Below are 25,654 nucleotides of genomic sequence, written 5' to 3'. Positions count from 1 at the left end.
TTGTCTCAGCTGAATACAGACATGTTGAACTGTACTTGCTAGTGTGCAGTACTTCTGTTGGGGTGTTCAAAAGCTGTTGAGTACCATGTAGTCCTCACAATGGCTTCACTGAGGGTGTGTTGCAGAGTTGTAAGACAGCCAGTGTTCCAAACACAAAAAGCAAATGGAGAGAATATGGAGACAGCTTGCATTACGTGTGTATGGTTACACTTACTAATGGTCTGTACCTTTTTTTTTATTTGTCTTGTTCTGCTGTCATTGCTTGGTGATGTGGTAAGTGCTGAGTACACAAGTCCTGCACAATCTAGTGCCTGTTCTGGTAACTTGTGTGGTGTTCCCTAGGAGGGGCTGTCTGGCACTGTGAAGGTCAGCCCTGGAAGCTCTATCATGCAGCAGCTTAGTGCCTTGGGTGTTGGGTATATTTGAATAAAATAAGTGATGTTACCTGCTCTTTTTAGACCCTGGCAACTTCAAGTTTGAATTCTGGGATTCATCTTCCTTATCTGTGACTTAGAATAGTTGCCTACATGAGTGTCACTTCAGGATTTGTTTTCCTAATCCAACACCAGTCCATAACCCAAAGGATTCTCCTAGTAGTCATGTTTATTCTAGAGCTCAATTTTTGGCCTGTTTTACCTGGGCAGTGAAGTAATAATACTGGAACAGGGTGAAAGTAGTTTTGTAGGACAGTGGAAAGATAAATACTAGTTCCGTTAATTGTGACAACAAAGCACCAGTGATGTCATTGAGTTTGAATTTATGTAAGGAGCAATTCCAGCATTTTTGTCAAGGAAATCTAGGAGAGAATTCAGAAGCTGTTACAGACAATGATGGGTGAAAAAGCTGAACTCGTCCTACTTCTCACACCTTCCAGCAGCATGATGCTGTCAAGTTTATGTTCTTCACATCAAGCACACAATTGCCCATCAAAAATACAAATCAACAGTGAGTGAAATTTTCTGATGAAATGTGTCTCTTTATCTGAGCAAGTGGAGGAATGTGTTGTGGCTTTTGCTGTTGGGCTTGGAAGAGATGTTGGATCAGTCCAGATGAATGAAGTGTCTTTTTTTCCTCTAGGTTCAGGGCGTTGGAAGTAAGGGATGGAGAGATGTCACCACTTTTTTTTCTGGCAAACCAGATGATAATCATGAAAGGTATTTTTTGGTTAATGTTTTCTATGTCTCTCTAAACACCTAATTTTATCTCCTGGATGTCTTCTGCATCACAGTAGTAGCAGGTGATTTTTAAATATGAAGAAACTGTGTCTTTGCTAGTAGCCCTCCTGTATGTAAAGTGAGAGGAATTCAATCTGTTTGTTTGGCAGTTGTTAAACAGAACAAGATAGTGCATAGCACTTGGGTTTTCCATTTTTTCCAGATGCGTAATCTACTCCAAACCCCAGGCCTGTTGGTACTTTGGGCTCTTAACAAAAATCTGTGAATTAGAATATCAGTTTATGCCATTCAGAGCAATATATTTAGTTCTTCTGCCTTCATTCTTGGGTTTTGTTTAAGCAAAGGGCAAGACTGTTACAGTTCCCCTTGTTTGTGGTCATTTATTTTTGTTGTGTTTGTCATAACTAATTTATTTCCACCTTCTTCTCTTTTTTACTCCCCATAAAAGGCCAGCTGAGGGAGAGAGCTACCAGAACAGTGGAGGGGAAGGCTACCAGAACACTGCTGTAGATCAAAGCTTCTGGGAGACCTTTGGCAACTCAGATCCACCAAAAGCTCATAAATCTCCAAGCAGTGAGAGCTGGACCTATGTGGACAATTCCACAGAGAAGAAGAGCTCCGATAGCTGGGACGTGTGGGGCTCAGGAACAGTCTCCAACAACAAGAACAGTAACAGCGACAGTTGGGAAAACTGGGAGACCAACTGGGAAAACACAGGAGGGGAGAGCAAGACCAAAAAACCTCCTAAGCCACCAAAAAAGGCATCTTCAGCTGATGATGGGTGGGATAACCAGAACTGGTAGAACTGTTAACCCTGTTTTGCACAGCTAGGAAAGGGAGGCTATGCTGGCTGACTGGGGGGAGGAAGTTTTACACGAAACTGGAGTATGTTTCTTGACTTTGCTGATCTGTTATTTTAGTTTCCCATTCATTCTCCTTCTATCCCAGTGTAGGAAAAAAAAAAAGTAGCATCTGAATCTTTTATTACTTAAGGTGGCTCTCCCTTTTTTAAGGATAGTGATGACTATTTTCTCCTTGCACTATTGAAGCTGGATACAGTGACTTTCTTAATATGAATGTTGAAAAGAAAACAAGTCAGTGCAAGCACACTTCTGTGGCACAGCCTTGCATGTGTAGGTTCATAGGTATTCATCCAGCCCCCATATCATTTGGGATGACCTGAGGGGTTAAGTGCAAGCACAGGACAGGGTGTGTCTGGAAAAGCTAGCCATTAAATGAGCAAACTGCAGCTGAATAGTTCAAATGCCTTATGGGTTGCTCTGACCATATGTAGTCTGGCAATTCAAGATGGTCTTTAAGATACTTTTTATTGGAACTTTGTTTTTAATCTATGAGATTATTATTCTGTTTGGTTTTTTTTTTTAGTCTTTTAAAACTAATTTTCTCCCCTTAGAATTAGTAAGGGATCTAGAGCTATAAAATTTATCTGTGTGAACTCCTGGGTTTGACCTGAGCTATCCAGGGATATCCAGGATAGCTCTGCTATGCCCTTCTTGCTGAAGGGGTTCAGAGTTTGCACAGTGCAGAGCTCCTACACAGACAAAATGCAAAGCTGTGCTGTTCTCCTTCCTTCCCTGTGCTCTTCATCCAGCTTGAGTATTTTATGTGGTCTGGTTTTCCTCTGTCTTCCTGCTACCCTTCTATTTTATCCATTCTGATAAAAATGGAATCTTTCTCCTGCTTATGGACTTTTGGGCATCTGTTTGGCAACTTGACAGTGAAACAAACTTATAAAAAAGATTCCAGTATGAAAAAATGGGTGGAAAATCTGAGAATATTGAGGAAAGAGGCTGGCAGCAAGCCTTTTTCAAGATGAATAGATGTCTGGATTTAATAGTAGAATTTAAATTAAGCAGATGTTTTCCAAAGTAATCTTTAAGATGTCAAACTGTATCTCTCTTTCTGTCATGTATTTCTCTATGTTTTCTTCCTGGATCTTTTTAAAGAAACATTATTTTGGAAACTTTAGATACTCCATGTCAGCATTATGGAATGGAATAGCAGATTCAGTTATGTCTCAATTTTGATCCAGCAAATTGCTTTGCATGACACAAACCATAACTTCTACAGAAGGACTGTGACTCTGAGGACAAAGGTGTCCTATGTATTGCATTTTAATTTGGGGGGTGTTTTGTAAAAACTCAGCCCAAAACCAATCAGCTCAACTGGAAAACTTCAGATCATGCTGTCACCCCCTAGTCTGCTTTACTACCAGCATGGACATCTTTAGTGCAGATCCTGTAAAAGTTCATACATACCTAAAAAGCCTTTTATTTTTAAAACTAGTTGTTTTGTTCAAGCAAACAGCTAGCCTGAGTTGTTGAAGTTAGCCTTAAATAGTTTAATTTCTTTCTGTCTTCACAGAGGTTTTTGAGCTTATAGTAATATTGAGAGGTTAAAAAGGAAGGAAAATTATGAATCAACTCCAAAGTAGTAGACTTTAAGTCTAAGTAGAAGTAAATCTATAGCTTGATGCTCTATTTCTATTAGTAGGATCTTTTGGAGGGTGAACAAAATATTTTTCTAATCTACTCTAGCCCTGTCCTGAGAGAGTTGGGATTTCTTTTTTTCCTCTTGCTTCTCCTGGCAGCAGGTCTCTGAAGTTCCTGCAGCAGGACCCAGCACTACTGGAGGTGCCTGTGGTGTTCCTGCTGGCACCCTGAAGGCACAAGAGGTCTCTGTTTACAACCTTCTTGTGCCTCCTGGGCAGGTATTTGCAGCCTGGCTGTAAATCAAGGATTTTTGTTCTGGTTTTTCTCCAGTTCCAACTAGACCTTTGTCATAGCTGAATTGCATGTCAAACCTAACCTTGTATTTTCCTGCATCCACCTCTGCTGCCTCCTTGGCCTCTGCTGCCCATGGGGAGTTTTCTGCTGGGCAGGCTCTGCCCAGCCCTGGGCTCGCGGTTACTCCCCTGTGGAGGCTGCAGGAGCAGGGGTGGCAAAGTGCATCCCATGGGTTGCACTGCCTGCTGGTGTCTGTCTGGAGTGATGTGAGGCTGATTCAGCTTCCTGTGTACAAATGTATGAGTTTCTCTTTTATAATCCTCCTGTAATTGCTCGTAGCAAGATGAACTTTACCTCAGTCCATTCAGTCAGCAGGACTGTGATGTGTGTGTGCACGTTCTCTTCAGCTCTCTGGTTTGCCCAGGAGAAAACTGGTTTACTTATATAGCACTTGCAGCTACAATTGTCATGAGCCATTTTCTTCTGCTTTTGTTTTTGTATCTCTTGAACCTTTATGTTCTAAATTAAACAGCCAGAGCCCTGCTTGGGCAGAAGCTTTGGGTAATGTTTTTTATTCTAGGTGAGGAGACAGGGACAGAACAGTTGCTGTCCCTTTTTGCAGTGCTGGAGAGAGGCAGCAAAATGCTACAGCTCCCAGAAGGGGGGTACTGGGAGATACTAACACCAATAGAATGGCAGAAAGTGTAACTGCAGCCACAAAACTAGTGTACCAGCTGGTCTTGACGTGCCAGGCAAATTGGTATATTTTAATGACTTGTCTGAATCTGAACATTTTACCACATCTTCCAGAGGAGAGGATGAAGTGAGGGCATTTTCCTTAGCAAAGCCCCCATTTTATTGGATTTTACTCTTTTTAGGGTAGATGGCTGGGAAGTCTGTGCAGTTTGGTGGGATGCATGCAGTCAAGGTGCATGTGTGGAGTGAGTGCTTTTGACCTAGACTTCTTAAAAATTGTTTTTTATTCTCCCTTCTCTCCCCAAATCCTCCTTTTTTAGTCTGATGTGAGCACAGTGAGCAGAGGCTTGAAGTGCAGCCTGCTGGAGCTGAGACCTCCTGTGTAAATGAAGGGATGGCTGGGCACCTGAGTGAGCATGTGGAATGGCAAGGCTTTAGTGTCCCTGTGTGCTCCACGTGTTTGGTGGATGAGGAGGGAGTTTCCTGTCAATCCCACACCATGTATTATGAATTTTAAGTTGTATGAATTGCCAGGACAGAGCACAGAAGGTGAAGTGACTGCTGGACACTGGAACGTGTGGCTTAAATTTCCTGATGTTTCAGACTGGTTTGTTCCTTTGTATGGCTTCAACTTTGGAAAATAGAGAGCAGCTGGATTCCTGCAGGTAGTCTGAAATAAGAAAAACTTCAAGACATCCAAACTAAGTGCCACTTGCAAAGGAATGAAAGTCTTGGAGGATATTCCTGAACCAGGAACCTGATTCTGTCAGTTAGGGATTACTTTAAAATGTTTGATTTGTGTCATGAAACCTGTTAACAATGAAAACATTTCAAGACGTGCTCGCTCAGCTCTCCATTGTAGTTGAGACCTCAAGGAAAATGCTGCTGCTTTTATTTTCCAGACCAGACTGTGCAACATTCCATGAGTTCATAATGTATTTATCAGTGTAATTATCTGTGCAATAATTTAACAAGTGTAGGTAAAACCTTGCTGTTTAATCCAGGATACATTTAAAGATACAGTGGTCCTCTTAGAGAGCAGCAGTCTGCCAAGGTATTTCCGTTCTCAACTTTGGTAATACTGAATTTTGGTAACCCTGTTAGAAGGGCTTGAGCAATCAGTGGTTGAAACAGAAGTCAAGAAACAATTTGATGTCCATTATTGGAGTTGGAGTGTAATGGCTTAGTGCCCTCTACTTGTAGAGCCATCTTCCATTTCCATGCCAGCAGAATCTTGGTCAGGCTGCAGTACTGTATCTTTAATTCTCCTGATGTGTTTTTTGTGAAGTTCACGGGAATGACAGTTTCAGTGAACACTATTCATTGTTCTGTGGAGTGGTACCAGACTTGAACTGCAGTGTCATCTTCTCAAGAGCATTACAATAAAGCAAAGAGATGCAGAGCAGGATGGTGTTCAGCCTTTTTTTCAGGAGACCTCAATGAAGTGTAAAGCCATGTGCACTGGTACAGCTCCTGTGGCATCCTGAGCAGAGTTGATTTGTTCTTGCTAGGACTGGCATCACAAAGTGAACTCAAGGTGCTTCATAATTAAGAAAGCAGGAAGGTGTTGTTACAGTCTGAGGATGAAATGGTCTTGTTGGAAGAGTAACTGACATTAAGAGCATGGATGTATGTCCTGATGTGCTGGGATCCTGTGTGTTCTTCACTGCCAGTAATGAGGGAGACAGGAAGGTGCTAACAGAACCAAAACCTGGTGCTTTAGATTTCCTCGGAGTTTCATGTCCAACTTGAAGTGCTATTTGAATTAGGAAGAGTTTTAAGACAACACTGGTTACCTCCAGTTTAAGGAGAACTATAAAATAGAAATTACAGCGGTTGCAAATAGATTTATGTAATAAAGCTGATTTTTATTAGCTTGTCCACAAAGGCACTTACCACAGGAGAAAAAGTAACTTTCAAAGCAGTTTATCCTTCCAAGAAGGGAGATTCCTCTGATGAATCCTTCAGCTGGTGCTGATGCTTCCCATTCAGATGCTAGTTCCCTTCACTAGCCAACCAGCCATGGGAGCGTTGCAGGTGATTCACGACTGCTCTGAGCTTGGTGTAAATCTAAAATACCTTTTGTTATGCTCTTGGGCAGCAGGACCAAACCTTGCTTGCCTTGTGGAAGAAAAGCTCTGCTTCACTTTCCTCACAGCACTTTTTCAGCCAGTGGCCATGTCCTGCAGACCACTGTCAAAGTGAAGAGGCTGCAGCTCCTTGGGGCCAGTCCCAGTAGAAACCTGCTCTTGCACTGGTTGTGGTGAAGGACTGGCTCAATGTACCAGCTCACATGGAAGATGCTTCTTCCCGAGCTTGCGTTCTGTGGGACGCTGCTGGTGAAACCCCTCACTTCTCCTGCCTTCCTCTAGAGGGGATTGTGTTCCTGTGCACGGCCGTGGGAGAACCTGAGCTTGAGTGAGGTTTGACCAGCTGGATGCGGGGTTAGAAATGCGTTCCTGCTCGTGTATCTGCTCGTCTGCTTCCCCATCCTGCCCTCTGCCTTTGACTTTCATGCTACATTAAAGCTACACGAAGCGAGTTCCTCTTCCCAACCACACACACACGCGTCCTCCTTGGATGGTTCTTGCTACCTTAGACTTAGCGTTCCCTCCTCCGGCCTGATCCCTTCGGGCTGGACTGAGGCTGTAGCAGCTACCGGGTCCCAGGCTGGTACATTAACCCCTGCTATCCCGGCCCTTTGCTTTTCCACCAGTGTCAGGGCCCTTTCTTTACCCGAAGGAAGCAGCAGACTCGTGGGACAAGCCAGTTCAGGGCTGTCCTCTCCCTCGCTGCTGGCACAGCAATAGCCAGCACTTCTCTTCAGGGGGTGCTGGGAGGATTGCACTTGCCCCCCCAGGTGCCCCTCCTTGGGCTCTGATCAATGAGGGCTAATTGGAACATCCTTGGCACGTTCCCATTACAGCACGAGAATGGAGACTTCCCCCCCTCTGAAGCTGGAGGGTTTCTTTGGGAGAAAAACGGATCTAGAACTGGCTACTGCACCTGCTGTGCAGCACCTGCTGTGGCCCTGACCCAGGCTGGGGTTTCCAGACCATGGAGAGCCCTGAGAGCAGCTCTGCAGGCTGCTCCTCCCTGGAAGGCTGCTGGGGAGCAGCACCTTGCAGACCCTGTCTCCGTGTCCCTGCCAGAGTGGGCTGCAGCTCCTGGTGTCGATCTTCACAACCAGGTTGAAGAGCCTCACCCCTTGGGTGGATGGAGGGAATCAGACTCACCTGGCCTGCCCTGAAGTCTCACACCCAAGCCCTGGCACAGAAGGCTGAAAGTTAAGGACTAGTGAAAGATTTTTGTTCCTTCCAGCAGTTGCTGAGGAATGGGGAAGTGAAGATGATGCAGGTTCTCTGTCTTGTTGCATAAGTGGTTTGTTTTGTGTTGTTTTGCTGATCTTCTTTTTTTTTTCTTTCCAATGAAAACTTACTAGTTCATTATGAAGGTAAATATTTGGTGGTGTTTTCACTAGAGCTACAGGCCCTGCAGGCATGCATTTGAGGGAGGTATTTTCAGAGTAGAGGTTTCTTCTTTTTTTTCCTATTTTGTTCTTTGGTCATGTTTGTTGCAAGAGAAAGTTCTATCCCTTGTGCCTTTGGAGAACCATGAGTGAGCTGTAATGGTTTGAAATTTTAAGGGAAACCAAGATCCCCATATCTGCATTTGACTGCTTGGGGTTAGCAGTCCCTCTCAGTGGGAAGAAGCAGCGTAGATTGCTCTGGCATCCAGATTTATTTTCTGGAGCAAAACAAAGGTCACTCAATTACATGAGAGCTCCAGATTAGATATATAACTGGCTAATGAGAAATTGCTGAATAATGTGCTCATTTTCTGCCAGTAGAAGGTAATAAATCTTTCCAGACTTCTCTGGCTCTAAGGACACTGCTGTCCAGTCTCTTTATCTGCTTCCAACACAGAGATGAAGGAGTCTCCATGGAGCTCCACACTTCCCCAGAGCACAGCAGTCCCTAGGCTGGCTTTAGTGGCTATGAAACAACTCCCCTGAGTGCAGCTGGACGAGGGATCTCCATACAGGATGCCCCAGCATTGCTGACCTGCTGTTTTGACTGCTCTTATCCTGAGGTGTGTGCTGTGAGGTGGCCTTCAGAACTGGTTGTGGCACTGACATCAAGGAGTTAAGCAGCAAATAGCCCCAGGGGTGCCTTGTGAGCTTCACAGCCAAATCTAAACCTATTTTTTGAAAGCAGCAGGGAGAGCTTGGCTCCCAAGCAATGCTGTGCTGCCTGCTGCCCAGCCCAGCTGGCCGGGCTCCAACTCAGGTGAACACACCTGGCTGGGGACAAGGAGTCACCCCTGGAGAGAACGGGCTCTGGCAAGACCAGCTTGCTGTCAGCTGGTCTGGGGGGGGTCTTTCTCCCTCAGAGCCCTTCCAAAATCAGGGGGTTTATTGTGTTGCTATTGGCTGTGAAGTCTTTTTTTTTTTTTTTTTTCCTCTGCAAAGCTGAATCAAACCCAGTGTGTGGGGTGAGAAGGGATGGCTGCTGGCCAGCTGCAGGCAGCTGGCAGGGGAGGTACCAGCTCAGAGCAGGAAAATTCTGCATCTCAGCCTGCTGCCAGGCTCCCTGCCCTGCACGGGAGGTTTCTGTAGCTCTGCTTCAAGTGCAGAGCCTGGGCTGCCAGGGGGAGGACAAAGTGTAGGCAAAGGACTAATGGCAAGGATGACTGTGACAGCTCCTGCTGTCCTCTGTGCTCACTGCTGACTTGCTGCTGCAGCAAAGGGGTGCTTTACAAATATTTATTAATCTTCCGACAACTTGTGTGTTTAGAATTTAAAGGCAAACTCACTAAATTCCCTTGTGTCTTTTCCTCATCCCTGCTTGGGAAAAAGAAGGATAATAATAACAACAACAACAATGTTGGTTGCTAAACCTTCTCCTTGGTGCAGTAACAATGTTGGGAACTGGAAACCAAGGTACCTGGCTGTACCCAGCAGTGCCTTTATCTTTCCTGAACACTTATCAAGCCAAACAACACACTTTGTTGAAACAGAAAAATTAAGTTCCTCTGCAGAGGAAGCCTAGCTGGGGTGACACTGCAGAGCTGGGTGCTTATTCCTTGTGGTCTTGGGCTCCAAAGCTGTACTATGAATGGCATTTTTCATCTGTAGATCTAGCTGATAACTAAATATCTAATTAATCTCTGCATGTATGGGGAAGGGGGGAGACATGTTTAGGAGTTGCTTTTCCCAGCCCTGAAATGCTGTCAGCTCCAGGCTGAAGTTACCATCTTGGTGTGTATTCCCTTCAGTGGCACACAAGGCTTTGGGGGAAAGGTGTCAAATCTGCCAAGGAGACTCATGAGGTTATATAAGAACTCAGGCTGGCTTTGGTTCATTCCTTTTCTTCTGAATTGTCTCAAGCCTGTGGACTTATTTAATGAACTTAAATGAACTAACTCTCCTGGCCCTTGCTGGGAGAACAACTACTCAATAACTGTCATCTCAATACCAACTGTAAATTCACAGTGGTTTGCAGGAGCTGTAGTATTACAGTACCTCTCAGGAGAAGTTTCAGTCCATGTCCCTGCCCTCCATCCCCACAGGCAGCTTCCTTAGCGTGGCTCCACCACCCTCAGCTGATGGCCTCCCTCTGCTCCTGGCTGAGCACTCCCAGGGCTTGAGAAGGGAAGAGAATACATTTTTAGTAGCTTCTCTTCCTTGTTTTTGTGGCTTAAGTAGAAATATCACTGTCTAATTTAAAGGGTTCATTTTATAAGGTTTTTTATGGAAGCAATGATGTTTTTGTTTTGTTTTTCTCCTGTGTGTTTCATGAAAGAAGCTGTCGAGCTGAAGTCCTTTGCTCTGTTGTGAGTGGAGGATGCTGCAGCACTGGGCAGGGACAAGCTATTCCTGCCCCAGGAGCACCTTAAAGGCCCTTTTGCTGTGACTGGAACAGACACACCAGCAGCAGACATTGGAGAGGACTCCAGGAGACTCTGAGCGCTGCCACTGAGCCCGCCTGGGCACACAAGAGGAGCCTTTTTCCTGAGTTTATGGTGTGGTGTGATCAGCAAGACACAGGAGAGAGTATCCTCCAGGAGAGCCTGGATAGAAGGAGCCTTGTTGGGGCAGCCCATGGATGCTGCTCCCCCACAGCCAGGGCTGCAGCAGCTGTTTGACTTGGATGGGAGCATAAGGCTAAGGTTTGTCCAGGCCCACTGCCTGCACCTCTGCTGCTCCCTTCTCAGCAGAGCCAGCAGGGATGCTGGCCAGAAGACCACCAGTCCATCTCCAGGTACAGAGGCTACAGGGGTGCCTTTAACCTGCTCTTGTCTGTTCCTCCTTGCTCTGCCCCATCTCTGCCTGGGCAGAAATGTCTTCTCTGCATCTCTCCTGGGATAGCATGAGAATTCTCTCCTGTCTCAGGAGAAGTTTCAGTCCATGTCCCTGCCCTCCATCCCCACAGGCAGCTTCCTTAGCGTGGCTCCACCACCCTCAGCTGATGGCCTCCCTCTGCTCCTGGCTGAGCACTCCCAGGGCTTGAGAAGGGAAGAGAATACATTTTTAGTAGCTTCTCTTCCTTGTTTTTGTGGCTTAAGTAGAAATATCACTGTCTAATTTAAAGGGTTCATTTTATAAGGTTTTTTATGGAAGCAATGATGTTTTTGTTTTGTTTTTCTCCTGTGTGTTTCATGAAAGAAGCTGTCGAGCTGAAGTCCTTTGCTCTGTTGTGAGTGGAGGATGCTGCAGCACTGGGCAGGGACAAGCTATTCCTGCCCCAGGAGCACCTTAAAGGCCCTTTTGCTGTGACTGGAACAGACACACCAGCAGCAGACATTGGAGAGGACTCCAGGAGACTCTGAGAGCTGCCACTGAGCCCGCCTGGGCACACAAGAGCCTTTTTCCTGAGTTTATGGTGTGATCAGCAAGACACAGGAGAGAGTATCCTCCAGGAGAGCCTGGATAGAAGGAGCCTTGTTGGGGCAGCCCATGGATGCTGCTCCCCCACAGCCAGGGCTGCAGCAGCTGTTTGACTTGGATGGGAGCATAAGGCTAAGGTTTGTCCAGGCCCACTGCCTGCACCTCTGCTGCTCCCTTCTCAGCAGAGCCAGCAGGGATGCTGGCCAGAAGACCACCAGTCCATCTCCAGGTACAGAGGCTACAGAGGTGCCTTTAACCTGCTCTTGTCTGTTCCTCCTTGCTCTGCCCCATCTCTGCCTGGGCAGAAATGTCTTCTCTGCATCTCTCCTGGGATAGCATGAGAATTCTCTCCTGACTTGGCAGGAATTAGCAGTATTTGGTTGTTACTGGGCTCTGCACTGCAGCCTGGACCCCAGGGAGCTTGCGAGGCATCTGTTTTCCCATCTGAAATGTTTCAGCATCCACCTCTTAGGAATCCAGGAGCTCAGCTGTCACCATCTAAAAATCTCATTTCTTAGGACTTGGTGGCAAAAGCGTTTCAATGATTTGCTTTTGGGAATGAGGTCACAGAAGGTGAGGAAGACACTGGAGGCACAGAGAGCCTGGGGCTGGTTTAGCCAGGCAGCCTGTGAGAGCTGGTCCTCCTCTGCCCACCTGCCACCCTCCAGCCACAGGCAGCCAGCACTGGGTGAGGACACTGAGCTCCTTCAGGAGTGCCCAGACCGTGCAGTCCCACGTGCCAGCTCCAGGCAGGAGGCACACAGGGCTCCTTGACTTCAGGCCTTGGACCCAAACACTGCATCCTGGCTTCTTGAAATCCTAACCTGAGCTTGGCTGATTTAGTGATATTATAGTGCAGGGGGAATGTGAGCCTGGCAGGGTCTGCTTGTGCTGGTGGGGTGACTGGCTACAACTGGCTGCTGAGCTGCTGCTAAAGACCATCTAATTAAAGAGGACATTTAGTTATTGCTGCTTTATTAGGTTTCATGTTGAAGCAGAATCTCCTCAGCTGGTGCAGTTTCCTCCCCTCACTCCCACCTTCTCCACATTCTCTTTGGGTAGATTTCTCCCCTCTTTTGTTTCTGAGGTTTGATCTCCTGAGCCAGCCAATGTTTTCCACTCCTGCTTTAACTGGTGGAAATACAATTGCACGTGCATCCTGTAATGATGGATGTCATTAACCATCTCCACAGCCCAGCTCCTCTGCCTTTGCTGAACACTCTCACTTTCAGGTCAGCTCTGGCCTGCAGAAAGTATCTCAAAGAACAGAAGTGACTGGGGGTACCTGAGGCAGGTACCAGTGCCTGCAGGTAGATGGTAAAGGCTGTAGCCTTTACAGGGGCAAACAGCTCAGCACCAGCAGGGTCCCAGGCTCATCAGTGCCATCTCTGGCTAATTGCAGCCTGGGCTTCTCCATCCGAACTGGCTGCTGTAATGAGGGAGGGTTCAAGCTGCTCTGGGCCCTTTTCAGCAGCTTCTCAGCACGTGTTGGCCGTGGTGTTGGATGCAGCCCCCCCTGGGGAGGGGTGGGAAGCCCTGGGGCGAGAGGGGGAGAACAAGCCAAGCGGTTTGCCTGGGGGAACGGTGCGTCTGGGACCCTTTCCATCACGAGGAAGCCGGTGCTTTGTCCATCTCGCTGCTGATCAAACCTCTCGCCCTACAACCCGTGTGCGCCCGGAGGCTGCTGGAGCCGCCTGGACACCAGAAAGGCCGGTGTCACCGTCCTGCTGGGGAGCAGAGCTGGCACCTTCCTTTGCTACCGAGAGGAGAGGCTGAGAAACCAGCCGAGCCGAGCTCAGGTTGCAGGAGGCTCCTCCTCCAGCCTCCCCGGAGGGAAGGAGGGGCGGGCAAAGGGAGCCCGCAGCTCCGGGCTGCGTTACCTGCCCCGCATCCCATGGGGTGTGCGCGGCCCCGGGAGCTGCTCCCGCCCGGCATGGACAGCCTGAGCCCCAGCCTGAGCCCCAGCCTGAAGAAGAAAGCCACCGAGCAGCACTACAGGGCGGAGGTGATGATTGCTGGAGAGCAGCTCAGGTAGGAGGTGATAAGACCCTTCTCCAGGCTGTGCCCCGCACCCCGTCCCGTTAGCAGGAAGCTCAAAGCTTTATCCTTGAGGAAGCCCTTCCCCCAGGTGCCAGGGTCTCCCCCTCCCCGGTACCTGCTGAGCCTCCCTGCACCCACCGACCCAGCAGTGAACCAGGTCCCCTCCTGCGTTACCTCCTGCTGCTGCTCCCTGCGCATCTCCTGCCTTGCTCCTCCCGGTGCCAGGGGACTGGCAGGTAGTTTTACATGGCAACAGGTTTTCTCAGCCCCTTTGCGTCCTCCCCTAAGCTCAGAGCCTGACGCGGTGACACTGAGCAGGCTCCCCGAGGTCCCTGCCTGGGGGCAGCACCGTCTGTGGGGCTGGTTGCACTTTGGGGCTGATTTGGGAGGTGGTGACACAGGTGCCACCCACCTGAGCTGTTTTGCACAGCAACGTGTAGGGTCTTCCCTCTCTTGAAAGTCACTTTTGGGAACTTCTGTTGGTTTGTAGTCCCAGTTCTTGAGCAACTTCTGGTTTTTATTTTTTATTTTTCTATTTTTCTTATGAAGACAGAAAAATCTTCTCTGCAAGAAACACCCACGTAGCTGAGAAAACGTGTTTCTTGTGTATGTGGGGTCAGAGCCCTCCTTGCTTGAAAGCCTGCAACTGTGGGCTTGTCTAGCTCTTGAGCACAGTTTGCTTGTTTGTATCTGGAGCCATTCTGTTTTGTTTTGAAATGTGGGTGGAAAGTAGGAAAGATATCCTTGAATAACACAGAAAACCCAGAGCCCAAGTTTGCTACCATCAGATTCCTAAAATTAGCTCTGTGGTGCTGTGTTGTCCACTCTCAGTGAGTCATGACAGCTTGATTATTTGTCCTGTATCAAGAATCAATAACTTTCACCTAAGGATTAGGGCTCTATCTTGAAAATACAGGCAGTGTCTAGAGTGGCTGGATGGAAAATCTATAGGGATGGATAACCACGCTTCCAGTCTGTTGTCTTTCAAAAATATTGCTGTCCTGACCCCAGGAATGAAATCTTTCCTTTAGGTAGTGACTGGGAGAGCTGCTGCTGCTGGAGGTTGCATCAAACTTCCTGCTTTTGCAGTCTCTGCAAGTCCATGTTGTAAGCAAGACTTGGAAAAGGAGCTTAACTTTGTTACAGGGGAAAGCAGCAGCTGATCCAAGAGCAAAGTGCCTCATTTCAATAACTCAGTGCAAGAGACAAAGTTATGATTTTTTTTTTTTCCATCTCAAGGGCAGGTCAGTCTTGTTTGTATTTATATTTCCAGTATTTTACTCCCCTGAACTGCCTGAGGTTTAAAATGGGTCCTAGAGCCTGGGCCAAAGGAGGGGACTAGGTATTTGGAGAGAAAATAAAATAAGCAAGATGAGTTAAAACTGATCAGTGCTTGTGCAGAGGGAATGATGTGGCCTCCTCAAGCCTTTTGGGGGACAGAAGCACATGAGATCCTGGAACACTTGGTGATTGTGACTGTAAGAAGGAGATACAATAAATCTGCCTGTGTAGTTTATTGCACACTACAGTAGTTCTTATAAACAAGATAAAAGCATAGTACAAATGTCAAACTCTTCTGAAAACTGGTAATACCAACTGTTTTTTTCCTCCCAGCATTTGTCTGCCAGTGTCACTCCTCATTGTCAGTGTGAGTGTGCCCTGAGCCTTTAAAAAGGATGCTAAAAGCCTGAAGGGAGGCAAGGTGTGTGCAGGGAGGGGATAACTTTCTGTTAGTTCAACCAGGAGAAAGTCAAGTATAAAACCCAAAGTAGGTGTATGTTTTGGGACACCCATCTTTTTCTACTGGAGTGCCCAGGGATATGGACCCTTTTGCTGGTGGCTTGGCAGGGAGCAGGCATGTCCTTCTGCTTTGGTCTGGGCAGGAGCCTGTTCCCAGTGCAGAAGGAGCTGCTGGCCAGTGTGGGGTGTAAAACCTGAGAAGGAGGGTGAAGAGATGAAGACCAACCTGCTGCCCAGCTCATCAGGCTGAAAAGAGAATTGAGTGGTGCAGAGCTGTGGTGCTCAGGGCTGTCTTGTGCTTTGGGGGTGGTACAACCTGGCAGGTAAGGAGTTATGGTATCAGTCTTCCCAAGGACTGGGTGCCAGGCTGGTGTGGCAACGGGGAAACTGAGGCAGAGAGGCTGGATGATGCCTCAGGCAACAGCAGATGGGGTGGGGTTAAATGTCCACATTGTCCTTCCCTGCTTTCCCCCAGGTAAGGAATAAAGAAGTGCAGAAAGGAGCCTCCAGTCCTGCCCTGACTCTGGAAGCCTCAATCAACAAATAATGCTGTTGTATCTACATGAAATCTCAAACATTTGTTCTCCCTGTTCCCCACTTCCTGCTCTGCCTCCCCGCTGTTGCATTTAATCAAACAAACCTTTGCTTCATCTTCACAGCTCTTTGGCTTCCCAGCAAATTTGCAAATCCCTCTGAGTTTGGTTTGGCTGGAGGGATGAGTCTGTTCAGTGTCAGGATGGGTTTCCCAGCCAGAAATAGCTGCACAAGCCAGGGGTGAGGGAATGGTTTGTGGGGATGGCCGGGAGCAAAACTGATCCTGAAGGAATCAAGGGGAGACCAAGAATGGCCACTGGGCTTTGGGCTGCCTGCCTGCCAGGGTCCTTGGCTTCTGGGAGGATTTGGATTTCTAGCCCATGGAGGGTGAAGAGGAGTTTTAAGTCCTGAGTTTCTCCCTATCAGAAAGATTAAGATCATTTCCCTTAGTATTTTAGTCCTGAGTTGCTGTCTCAGCCCTGCTCCTCAGTCTCCTGTCAACTCCTTTGTTTCAGGCACACGAACCTGCATGAAAACCTCACACTGGTTTTCCTGGGTGTCGTGTGTTCCTGGGTGGTGCTCTGTAAGAGAGGACTAATTAGTCATTTCTAATTGCAACAAATGGCTTATCTGCATTGAGATATTGTGGAACAGTGCTTTGCATTCACACACCCTGCTGTAATCTGAATTTCTCAAGTACAGACAAGTCCTTGTGCTCTCTCCTCATGGTCAAGTGAGCAAACCATTCTCTAATTACTCCGTTAAGCTGCATTAATCACTCTTAAACATGAAATGTACTCAGTAGTTTTATATCTTGGGCAGAAAAAGTGAGAGGAGGTGGAAGGTTTTCTCCTCTGATGAAAAAAATGGTGATTTCAGCCACTGTCCAAAATTTGCAAAGGTGCTGAGAGTTTTATTTGGATACTCAAACTGAGACACTGTTAATTAAACTGCTCATACTTGGATGCTCTGGAACTTGGGCTCATTTCAAGCTATGTAGCTGAACATGCCAACATTTGTTTTTCTGGCCAAAACCCTTGGGTCCACAGGTTTTGTGGTTCTCTGTTGAACTTGGATCTCTTGAAGTAGGGATGTCTTCCTGAAGGAGACAGGGGACACTGCTCAGTGTGGCAGCCACCAGGTGACTATTATTCAGAAAATGAGATGAGAACTACATGATCAGAATGACCTTGAAAAGCCTAGTATTAATTTTTCAGCACTGGTGATGGTGAGGACTGGGAAGCAGGCTTGTGCTTGGCAGGATTTCTTTTTACACCTCATTTTTCTATACATACATTTAAATACAAGTGGGTAAAGAGAACATCTCTCCTCCACTTTGGGCTGCCACAGGTGTGCAAAGCTCTCCTCTCCCCCCCAGCATGTACTGGTGCTTTTGCAGACTGGGAGGACTGCAGCAAACTAGGTTTTGCTGAGCCTGTTTGGGGGTTTTGTTTTGGTTTTTGTGGTGTTTTTTTTCTGTAAAGACAGGAACAGGAAAGGTCATTTGGATGACGCATCTTTCCAGGGCTGTTCATTTTGTTCAGTTTCTGTGGGAATGTAAACTGGAGTTAACATCCTTGAAATGCTCCCTGAGCTTTTGAGATGCTCAAGGTCTCTTTCCACGAGTAGGAGATGATGGACAGTGCCCCAGGGAAGCATTCTCACTCTGTGCAGTCACATGTGAGCTCTTGGTGCAGAACTTCAGGGATTGCTCTGGCTGTGCAGCTACAAGGCAGTAGAAGTAGCACGTTTTCCAATACAAGAAAGCCCTTTGCTTCAGGGCATAAGCCTTGATTCAGCCCTTTGGTTCTGAGATCACAGTGAATACACAGAAGCAATGGAGAGAAGAGCTCCTTGAGTTCCTCTCCAGCATCCCTAACACTGCTGGAAAAGTGCTGCCCTGCCAGAGGAGCAGGGACATTGTGTCTGGAACAGCTGAAGTGACTTAAACTCTTGATACCCTCAAGGTTTGTGTTGTGTTTTGGTTTGCTGTGGGTTTTTTTTTTTCCCCTCTTTTTTTCCTATTTACACTGCTGTGGATCTGCCTTTCAACAAGGTTACCCAGGTTGAATAATGATGCCTTTGTAATGACCTTGACAAAGAAACAATGTGGTTACCCAACACAGCCTGCCCAGAGCAAAGGCCTGTGAAGGCAGCGACTGCCAAGCCAGGAGTGTTTCGTAAGAGTCGACTCTCAAGTTCCAGCAAGTATTTTGTCCTTGTGCTAGCCTTTTATTTTTAATTTTCTTCTTCTTTCTGAAGAAGATATGTACAATAGGGTAGGTCTTGGCATCTAGAAAACTCATAATGCTGCACTGCACATCCTTCCTTCATTGTTTTTTTTTGGTTAATCTGCAAGCACAATTATAAACCACTGGTGGTTTCCCTGCCTTTGTGTTTGCAACGTGGTCCATGGGCAGGTTTACAGAGTTTGTCAGCTGAGCTGCTGGACAATGCAGTTGGTGTTTTGTCCTCCTGTGTTTGAAGGGCAGAATTTGTCTCCTTGTAGTTGATGGGAAACAGTAAACAAGAGGAAAGTGAAAAGGCCACAAGGACACTGGAGCTGTGCATCTTCTGCTGCCTTGGGTCTGTGGGAAGGAGGGAAAACTTGTCACAAACTTAAAATAGAAAGAAGGTCCAAGACACTGCTGCTCCAGAGATGCTTGACTGCCGTATCATTCCTATCCTGGCTATAGTTCCCAATAGAATAGTTCCAGAATAATTGTATTTTTTTATTTCAAATCCTAGTTCTTAGTAGAATTGTTGGCTGAAAATCTCTCTTCTCTTTCTTTTCCCTCCACAAGAGCTGTGTATTTGCTGCAGAATTTTGAAATAGGATTATTTTAAAAAGAGCTAGAGGGGAAGCAGTGTTCATCAGAGAGTCACAGAATGGTTGGGGTTGGAAGGGACCTTAAAGCTCCTCTAGATCCAACCCCCCTGCATGGGCAGGGACATGTGTTTTCCCAGCCAGTGTCTGTCCAGGTGCTGATGGGCTGTGCATTATTGTGGGTAAAGATCCGTGTGTGTGTCAAATGCACATATAGTCTTTATGGACTCCTGCAGACTCTTGATAGCAATAGAGTATTCTTGGTTCAACACCTCTTATCTCTGCCAAACATGCCTCTAAAGTGACATCCTACTTGTTGATTAGTAAGGAAAGGAAGTGTATAAGAAGTGGCTGTTTGTCTTCTCCCATAGCAGAGGGCTGGTGGGACAGGGAGCCTCTCTGTTTGCTGTTGCTGCTGCCTGGCTCTGATTGCACTTTGACAGCAGACCAGGAAATAAAGGAAAAAGCTAAAAACTCTAAAAATAGCAGGCAGCTCTCTGCTGCACTGTGGGCTGTTCTCTTCAGGTAAAATCAACGTGCAGAATGACTGCTGGTCACTTGTGGGAATGAATCTTCCAGGTAGAGAGAGCAAAATACTGGCTACAGGCGTCAGTATTTGAGGGAGGGCATCACAGGCAAGACCAGGAGCTGCTTCTGCATGAGTCTTTGCTTTAGTTTTTTAGTTACCTGCAAGGTCTGAAAATATGAGTTGTTTTGACTCATAGTAGCCTGAGCATTAATTATGTCAATCAATTACTGAATCTTCATTCAACACAAGTTATTCTCTTCAGACTTTTGAGACCCGAATATTTGTAAATCCTACAACATAGGATAATACATTATTATCTGATAGACTGTTAGGATGCTTAAAGCTTCTGATGCAGTGCCTGAAACTGCTGTCCAACATGATGTGGGGTGCACACAACTTCTTCAAGGAGAACAAAAGAAGGTGAGGCATTAAGTAAAGAAAGGCTGCAGTGATTAATGTCTCTGTAAAATAAAATGGCCCAGGGCAAAACTGTAAATTGAAATTAATAATTTGAAACCAGCAACATCCTGGAGTAACTGAGGAGATATTAATTAAACATCTCCCCTCTGAATCTGCTGCATCCACTGGGCATTTTCCAGGCTTAGTATTTTGGGAACAGCCATGACTACAGGGCAAAAGTTTGGCTTCTGGACAGATCTCCTGCCAAGCTGGGTTGGCTTTGGCTTGAACACAGAAGATCTCTGTGCCTAGTGGCTTGCTCAGTTGTTAAGGTCCTTTTAAAAGTCAAAGCCATACTTGCCTGGGTAACTGTCACCCATATATATCTTTCCATCAGAGTCCCAGACTAGCCATAACGTCAGGGTTCTCTGGATAGGAGGCTTGTTGTTCTGGTAAACTCTGTCCCAGTCTATCCCAGTTTGAGCCAGAAAATGTCAGGACTGTTGTCCAGTGTCTGTGGACGAGTGGGTAGGTGGATTAGCAGGTGATGCACAGGACCCACCTGGCAGTCCTCTCAGGCACCTGCAGATAAACAAGTGCTGCTGCTGCCCCCTGAGCTGTGGCTGAGACTCTGTCCTGGGGCAGCTACATTACTGCTTTCATGGTGATGGGGAAGGAGAATTAGGCACAGAATGGTACCAAGATGACAAATATATCTACTATTAACTTTTTTTTTCCCTATGTGTTGGCCTTTCTTCCCAAGTTTCAGTTGGCTGCTCTGTATTTTTACAGGCTTAATTAGAACAAAAAGAAACATAAGGTTGAAACTCAATCCAGTGCAGCCAATTATATACCCTGTGGAGTGGTAGGAGAGAAGAAGATGATGGAGGGAGGCTCCTTAGGGTTGACTGATGCAGCCATGGAAAGCCAAGAGCCTTGGTTGGGTTCCTGAATTGCTGTGTGTTTGCCAGAGGTCCCAGAACATGAGTGGTTTCTCCAGGCTGGGCAAACACAGGGTTACTGGACCCAAACTCCCCAGTGACACCAGCTGCTCTCAAGGGCTGTCTGTCCCTCCAGGCTTCGCCTCCACGATGGGAAGCTCATTAAGGACAGACGTTACCACCTCCGGACCTACCCCAACTGCTTCGTGGCCAAGGAGCTCACGGACTGGCTGATCGACCACAAGGAGGCGCCGGACAGGGAGACAGGGATCCGCCTCATGCAGAAGCTCATGGACCACTACATCATCCATCACGGTGCGTGGGTCTCTCTTCTGCCTGGTGAGTCTCCCCGGGGGGTGTTGAGCTCTGTGTCTGGTCACCACTTGTCACCATTAACCCAGGATATGGAAGCAAGGTCAGGTCCCTGTTCATCACCGACCTCTGGGTGAGGACTGGGAGATGATGGGTTGGATGGTGGTGGAGCTGCAGCACTTTAGGGTGATGTGCCAGTTCCCTGTCCTACAGAAAGGGGACCTGGATGTGCACTGGAAAAACAGCACCTGGAGGGGCTCTTGTTTGGAAGCAAGTTCAGTAACACCTGATCTATGTTGCCCTGCAGCAATTGCACTGGCAGCTGGTGGTGAATGTTTTTAGAGAAGTTGGTCTGGGTCATGTTTGTGTCACACACAATTGAGGCTGAACATACTTCACATCTGCAGGAAAAGCCAGGTTTTTTTACTATAGAAACTCAGGGTTCCTCAGTTTCCTTATCCATGGTGAGTGGGACAAGTAGGGGTGTGGGTTCTGCATCACTCAAAGCTAAAAGTCATCGGGTACCTGTCAACCTTGGGCTGAACCAGTCCTGGAGGAATGTCTTCCTTGGGCATCCCTCCATGTCAAAGGCTTGTTGGGGGAACCTGTTAAAAGACAAAAATGAAAAAGAAAAGGGAAGAGGGGGAAAATAGCAGCTTCGTGCTCAATCCCAGCTCTTAGTGCTCAGGCTTTGTTCTTTTTAAAAATTATTTGGAACTTTCAGTTGCTTTGGAGTAACTCAGGGATGTACTGTGGTCTGAAGCAAGTGCTTCAGATTGGCAAAGAGCTGTTTCTCTCCCTGGGTTTTTCATGCCCAAGCAGGAACTAAAGACCTGGATCATCAAACAGGCCTGGGACCCCATTGCCCTTGTTGGGAAGGGTTGTGGCTGAGCTGCTGGCTCTTGCCTGAGCTCTCTTGCTTCCAAGTCTCTGGGACAGGAGCTGTGGTTACTTGGAGCTGGGTGGCGATTGGTCATGAGAGGATGCAGCTGACAACCCTACCAAATCCAGCTCTCTCTTCCCCCCTCTTCCCTAGGATTCAGAGATAGCTGCCTTTGACCACAGTGCTGCAAACACTGCTGCTGTTTCCTGAGGTTAATGCCCTTTATGTTAAGCTGCCTTGAACAAAAATAAACTCTGCTGCTGTGCTTTATCACCAAAGCATGAAGCTGCAGCAGTGAGTTCTCTGTTAACCATTAACATTTAAACCTGATTATTTTTCCATCTCTCCAGCCTACAGCTTCAAATCAACCCATTAGTTAATTAAACCTGGGCAGCACTTGGTGCCAGTGCTGTTTTGATTGCTTATTGTGGACACGTCCCTCCTGCTTCTGTGATAATTCCTGCCTGGACACAGAAGTTGACTTTCCAGCTTGTCTTATGACCATTAATTTTCATTAGTCCCTTGGAAACGGGGCTGCCTCTTAACCACAGCACCATGCTACATGCTCTGCAATTGGCTGTCTAAACTGTTTGCCCTCTTCTCTGCTGGGATCCAGAAGACAATAATTATCTCATGAAGATCATTGTCTGCTCTGTCTCTTAATGGTCTGTTGTGGTTTGAGTTGTTATTCTCTTACATGCTGGAAACACGTTGAAATTGGTATTCAAACAGCAAAAATGCTTTGTTTTTTATGTGGGTGCAATCCTGGAAGGTTTTATGCTCAATTCCACACGAGGACATCTGAATCATTGCTCCTTGAAGCTGTTGAGATCCAAACTTTCCCCTTTTAAAACAGCCTTCTTGACCTGCCTTCTTGCTTGATGAGTCAGGGGCTGTAGTGTCCTGATTTCACACCCAGACAGATGCTGAGGAGCAACACTGAGCTCCAGAGAATCTGACAGTTTGTAGCTTTTTGCTGCTCACCAAAAGGGTGAAGCTTTGCCAGTCTGCTCAGGAGAATGAACAAGTGTCAAAATAAGTATCTTGTGTTTTTATAGTGGGTTATGTTACTTTAACAAGGAAATATTTGTTATTACCCCTCCCCCTCTGGACTGATTTTCTTTGTTTTCTGGGCATATTCTTTACTCTATCGTGTTGCTTTGGTTTGTTTTTGTTTGGTTTGGTTTTTTACTGTTAAAGTTTCTCCCTCTTGCTTCAGACTAGTGGACCTGAAGCAAGGCAGGCTGACTGAGCTGAGAACTGCTGTGTGATTTTTGGGGTGTGGTTTTTTTCACTTGTAGTCTAGGAATCTGTTGCAGTCAAGTTTCTCTCAAAGCTGTATCCCAAACATTTACCTGCTAAATGCTGCGTGCACTGAGCAACCATGTGCTTACAGGCTGTGTGCTCACTACCAAGATAAATATGAAATTGAGGCTTTTCATATCAATTTGACTATTCTAGTTGCATGCTTCTGGCTTTCAAGAAAACCCTCTCCTGAGGTCAGTTTGTCATGCAAGTGACAGGGCAGGGTTGGCACAAAGCAGTGTGAAAAAGCTGATGTCATTATACCTTTTAGCTTACAAGTATTTTTGATAGGGACAGAGGTGATTTAATGGGCTTTTGGAAGCAGTGCAGGGTTTTTTACTCTGGTCCTTCAAGTCTACTTACATGTGGCAGTAGCTTTCTAAAAAAGCTGAGATGATTCTGTTTGTTCTCTTTCAGTTTAAACCAAAACATCAACATTTAAATTGTTACTTATTTTTCTTAAAAAAACTAGCTTATGTTAATTAATGCTTTAGTGTCTGAATCAAAATGTAGAAGCAAACTTGAGCTTTCCCAAGGTTTGCTCAGTGGGACTGGCCATCAGGGGCTGCAAGCATTCATAAGAGCCTGATTTGGGGATGGAAAGCTGGGATGCTGGCTGCTCCGTGCTGTGAGGGGCATGGAGAAGGACATCACAGGCAGCTCCCAGGGCTTTGAACCTGCAGCTAATGCTCTGCCAAGCCTGTGGAGCTCTGCCTCTCCCTCAGGGCCACCTGCAGCACTGATGTGCCTGCTCTGAACTCCTCCTTTCAGTCTGTGATGAGCACTTGGACTACAAGGACGCCAAGCTGCTGTACCGCTTCCGCAAGGACGACGGGACCTTCCCGCTCAGCAAGGACGTGAAGGTCTTCGTGAGAGGACAGAGCCTTTATGAGAAGTATGTGAGTCCTTCCCCACAGAGCAGCTCTCAGCAAGGGGTGGTTGGATCTGGGCTGCTGCCTGTGCTTGCTGCTGGTGCTCTGCTGCTGGGAGCCACGGCTGCAGGTGGCTTTTCTCTTTCTTCTCTGCACCCCCTGTCCAACCAAACCCACCCTGTCATTCTGGGAGCTGCTGCTTCCTGAGCCCTGTCAAGGCCACAGGACAACCAACGCCTTTGGGGCTGGGACAGGAGCTGCACTCTGAGCTCATGGACGTTTTTCAGGGCTCCAAACCACATGCAGGTTCTGTCATCTGGTGCAGGGAGGCACTAGGGTCCAGTTTGCAGTTGGAGTGTTCCTGGGATGGGTGTGTCCAGCGGGAATTCCCAGCCTTCCTACAGCCTCCCTGGACGAGCTGCCTCCACCAGCATGGTCAGGATTTATGTCCCACCAACCAGCAGGATACAGGACCTTCAGGGCTATCCTGGGCCTGGATCCTTGCACCTCACTTTGCCTACCTGCAGAACCTGTAGCAGGAAGCCTGCTTCTCAGGCAGGAAAGAGAACTCCTCCCACCTCCAATTATTCACTTTTATTCGTGTTGGTTGTTTCAGGTTTAAGTCCAAGCTCTCTTCTCAGGGAGCTCACAAGTTAATTTCTTAGGCTGGGTTCCACCACAACACCCCTCCCTCTGGACCCTTTAGCAGCCTCTTCACCTCTTCCCCATTGCCCACCCCTGGCAGCCCGACCCACAGACCGGCTCTCAGGGAGAGCTGCCCCAGGCAGGCAGGCAGGGATTGCTGGTGTCCCCTCCGGCAGAGCCGCATCGCTTCTCCTTTGCTCTTGCTAGCAGTGGGACCGAGGATCGGGCTGCACCCCCTCGTGGAGACGCTGCATTGAGCACTCGAGCTGCAGCCTGAGGATGTGTTTGCTGAAACGCACCTTCCCCAGCAGTTCGGACCCTGCCGTTTGTTGCACGCCTTGGGTTGCTTGCTTGGCTTTCCCCTGGCATATTGAGCTGAAGATGAACTGGCTTTGCTGAAGCTGCTTCCTCGGCTGGGCTGAAGTTTTACCAAGCTGCTCTGCACTGCCCCTTCCCTCCCCCTGCTCCAGGCAGCAAGGGTTTGGCTGTAACGCTTTGCCTGCTTCTCTTGGCCCTGCTTCTCTTGGCTGCAGCTCCAGGCTGGACCAGCAGCATCACAGGAGCCTTGTCCCACCTCTGTGCCAGGCTGGTGAGCGTGGAAGGGTCAATTCTGAAGGTGAGAGAGGAGAACTCGGTGAAGTACCAGAGGACTTTCCTGGGCTGCGAGATGATTGACTGGCTGGTTCAGGAGGGAGAAGCAGAGAACAGAAAGGAAGCAGTGGAGCTGGGCCGGGCGCTGCTGGAGCACGGGATCATCCAGCATGGTGAGCCAGGGCCTGGCTGCAGAGGAGCAGAGCTGTCAAGGCTGTGCTAAGAACAAACCTCCATTCATGTTATGCAACAACTGTTGGTCAAGTGCCCACTTGGAGATGGTAATGGGGCCTTTTAGTTCTATGTTTGGAGCTGGTGACCTTTGAAATCAGAGCAGTCTTCTTCCACCACCCACAAAGGCTTTGGGCTGCAATCTGAGCTATTGCTTTTCAGTTCTTCAAAGCCTCCGGCTGCAGGGCTGGGATCTGCCCCTGGCTGTTTGAAGGGCTGGCTTGTGAGGATGTGATCCTCAGCTCTGCTTGGTGGCAGATCAGAACCATCTGCAGGAATGAAACTTTCCGTTCAGCAG

General features: G+C 47.4%; 2 protein-coding genes across 3 annotated transcripts in view; both read left to right on the top strand.

Moving 5' to 3' along the window:
- The window catches only part of ARFGAP1 (ADP-ribosylation factor GTPase activating protein 1), a 14,937-nt gene extending 12,780 nt beyond the window's left edge, over positions 1 to 2,157 (top strand). The window contains exons 11-12 of one of the 2 annotated variants that reach the window (XM_009998607.1): positions 1,078 to 1,154; positions 1,624 to 2,157. In XM_009998607.1, the coding sequence (XP_009996909.1) occupies positions 1,078 to 1,154; positions 1,624 to 1,978 (432 nt within the window). In that variant the 3' untranslated portion in view covers positions 1,979 to 2,157. The remainder of the gene's footprint in view (positions 1 to 1,077; positions 1,155 to 1,623) is intronic. The other variant, XM_009998606.1, reaches the window with a different exon arrangement.
- An 11,283-nt stretch (positions 2,158 to 13,440) lies between these two features.
- Positions 13,441 to 25,654, top strand: part of LOC104389687 (DEP domain-containing mTOR-interacting protein-like) — a 17,157-nt gene continuing 4,943 nt past the window's right edge. Inside the window, exons 1-4 of the mRNA XM_009998723.1 lie at positions 13,441 to 13,538; positions 20,654 to 20,832; positions 23,789 to 23,912; positions 25,120 to 25,298. Coding sequence (XP_009997025.1) covers positions 13,441 to 13,538; positions 20,654 to 20,832; positions 23,789 to 23,912; positions 25,120 to 25,298 — 580 coding nt within the window. The remainder of the gene's footprint in view (positions 13,539 to 20,653; positions 20,833 to 23,788; positions 23,913 to 25,119; positions 25,299 to 25,654) is intronic.

The sequence above is a fragment of the Chaetura pelagica genome, unplaced genomic scaffold (genome assembly GCF_000747805.2).
Source record: "Chaetura pelagica isolate M959 unplaced genomic scaffold, ChaPel_1.0 scaffold275, whole genome shotgun sequence".
Taxonomy (NCBI): domain Eukaryota; kingdom Metazoa; phylum Chordata; class Aves; order Apodiformes; family Apodidae; genus Chaetura; species Chaetura pelagica.
The sequence above is the reverse complement of the archived record's forward strand: the minus strand, read 5'-3'. Positions and strand labels throughout refer to the sequence as shown.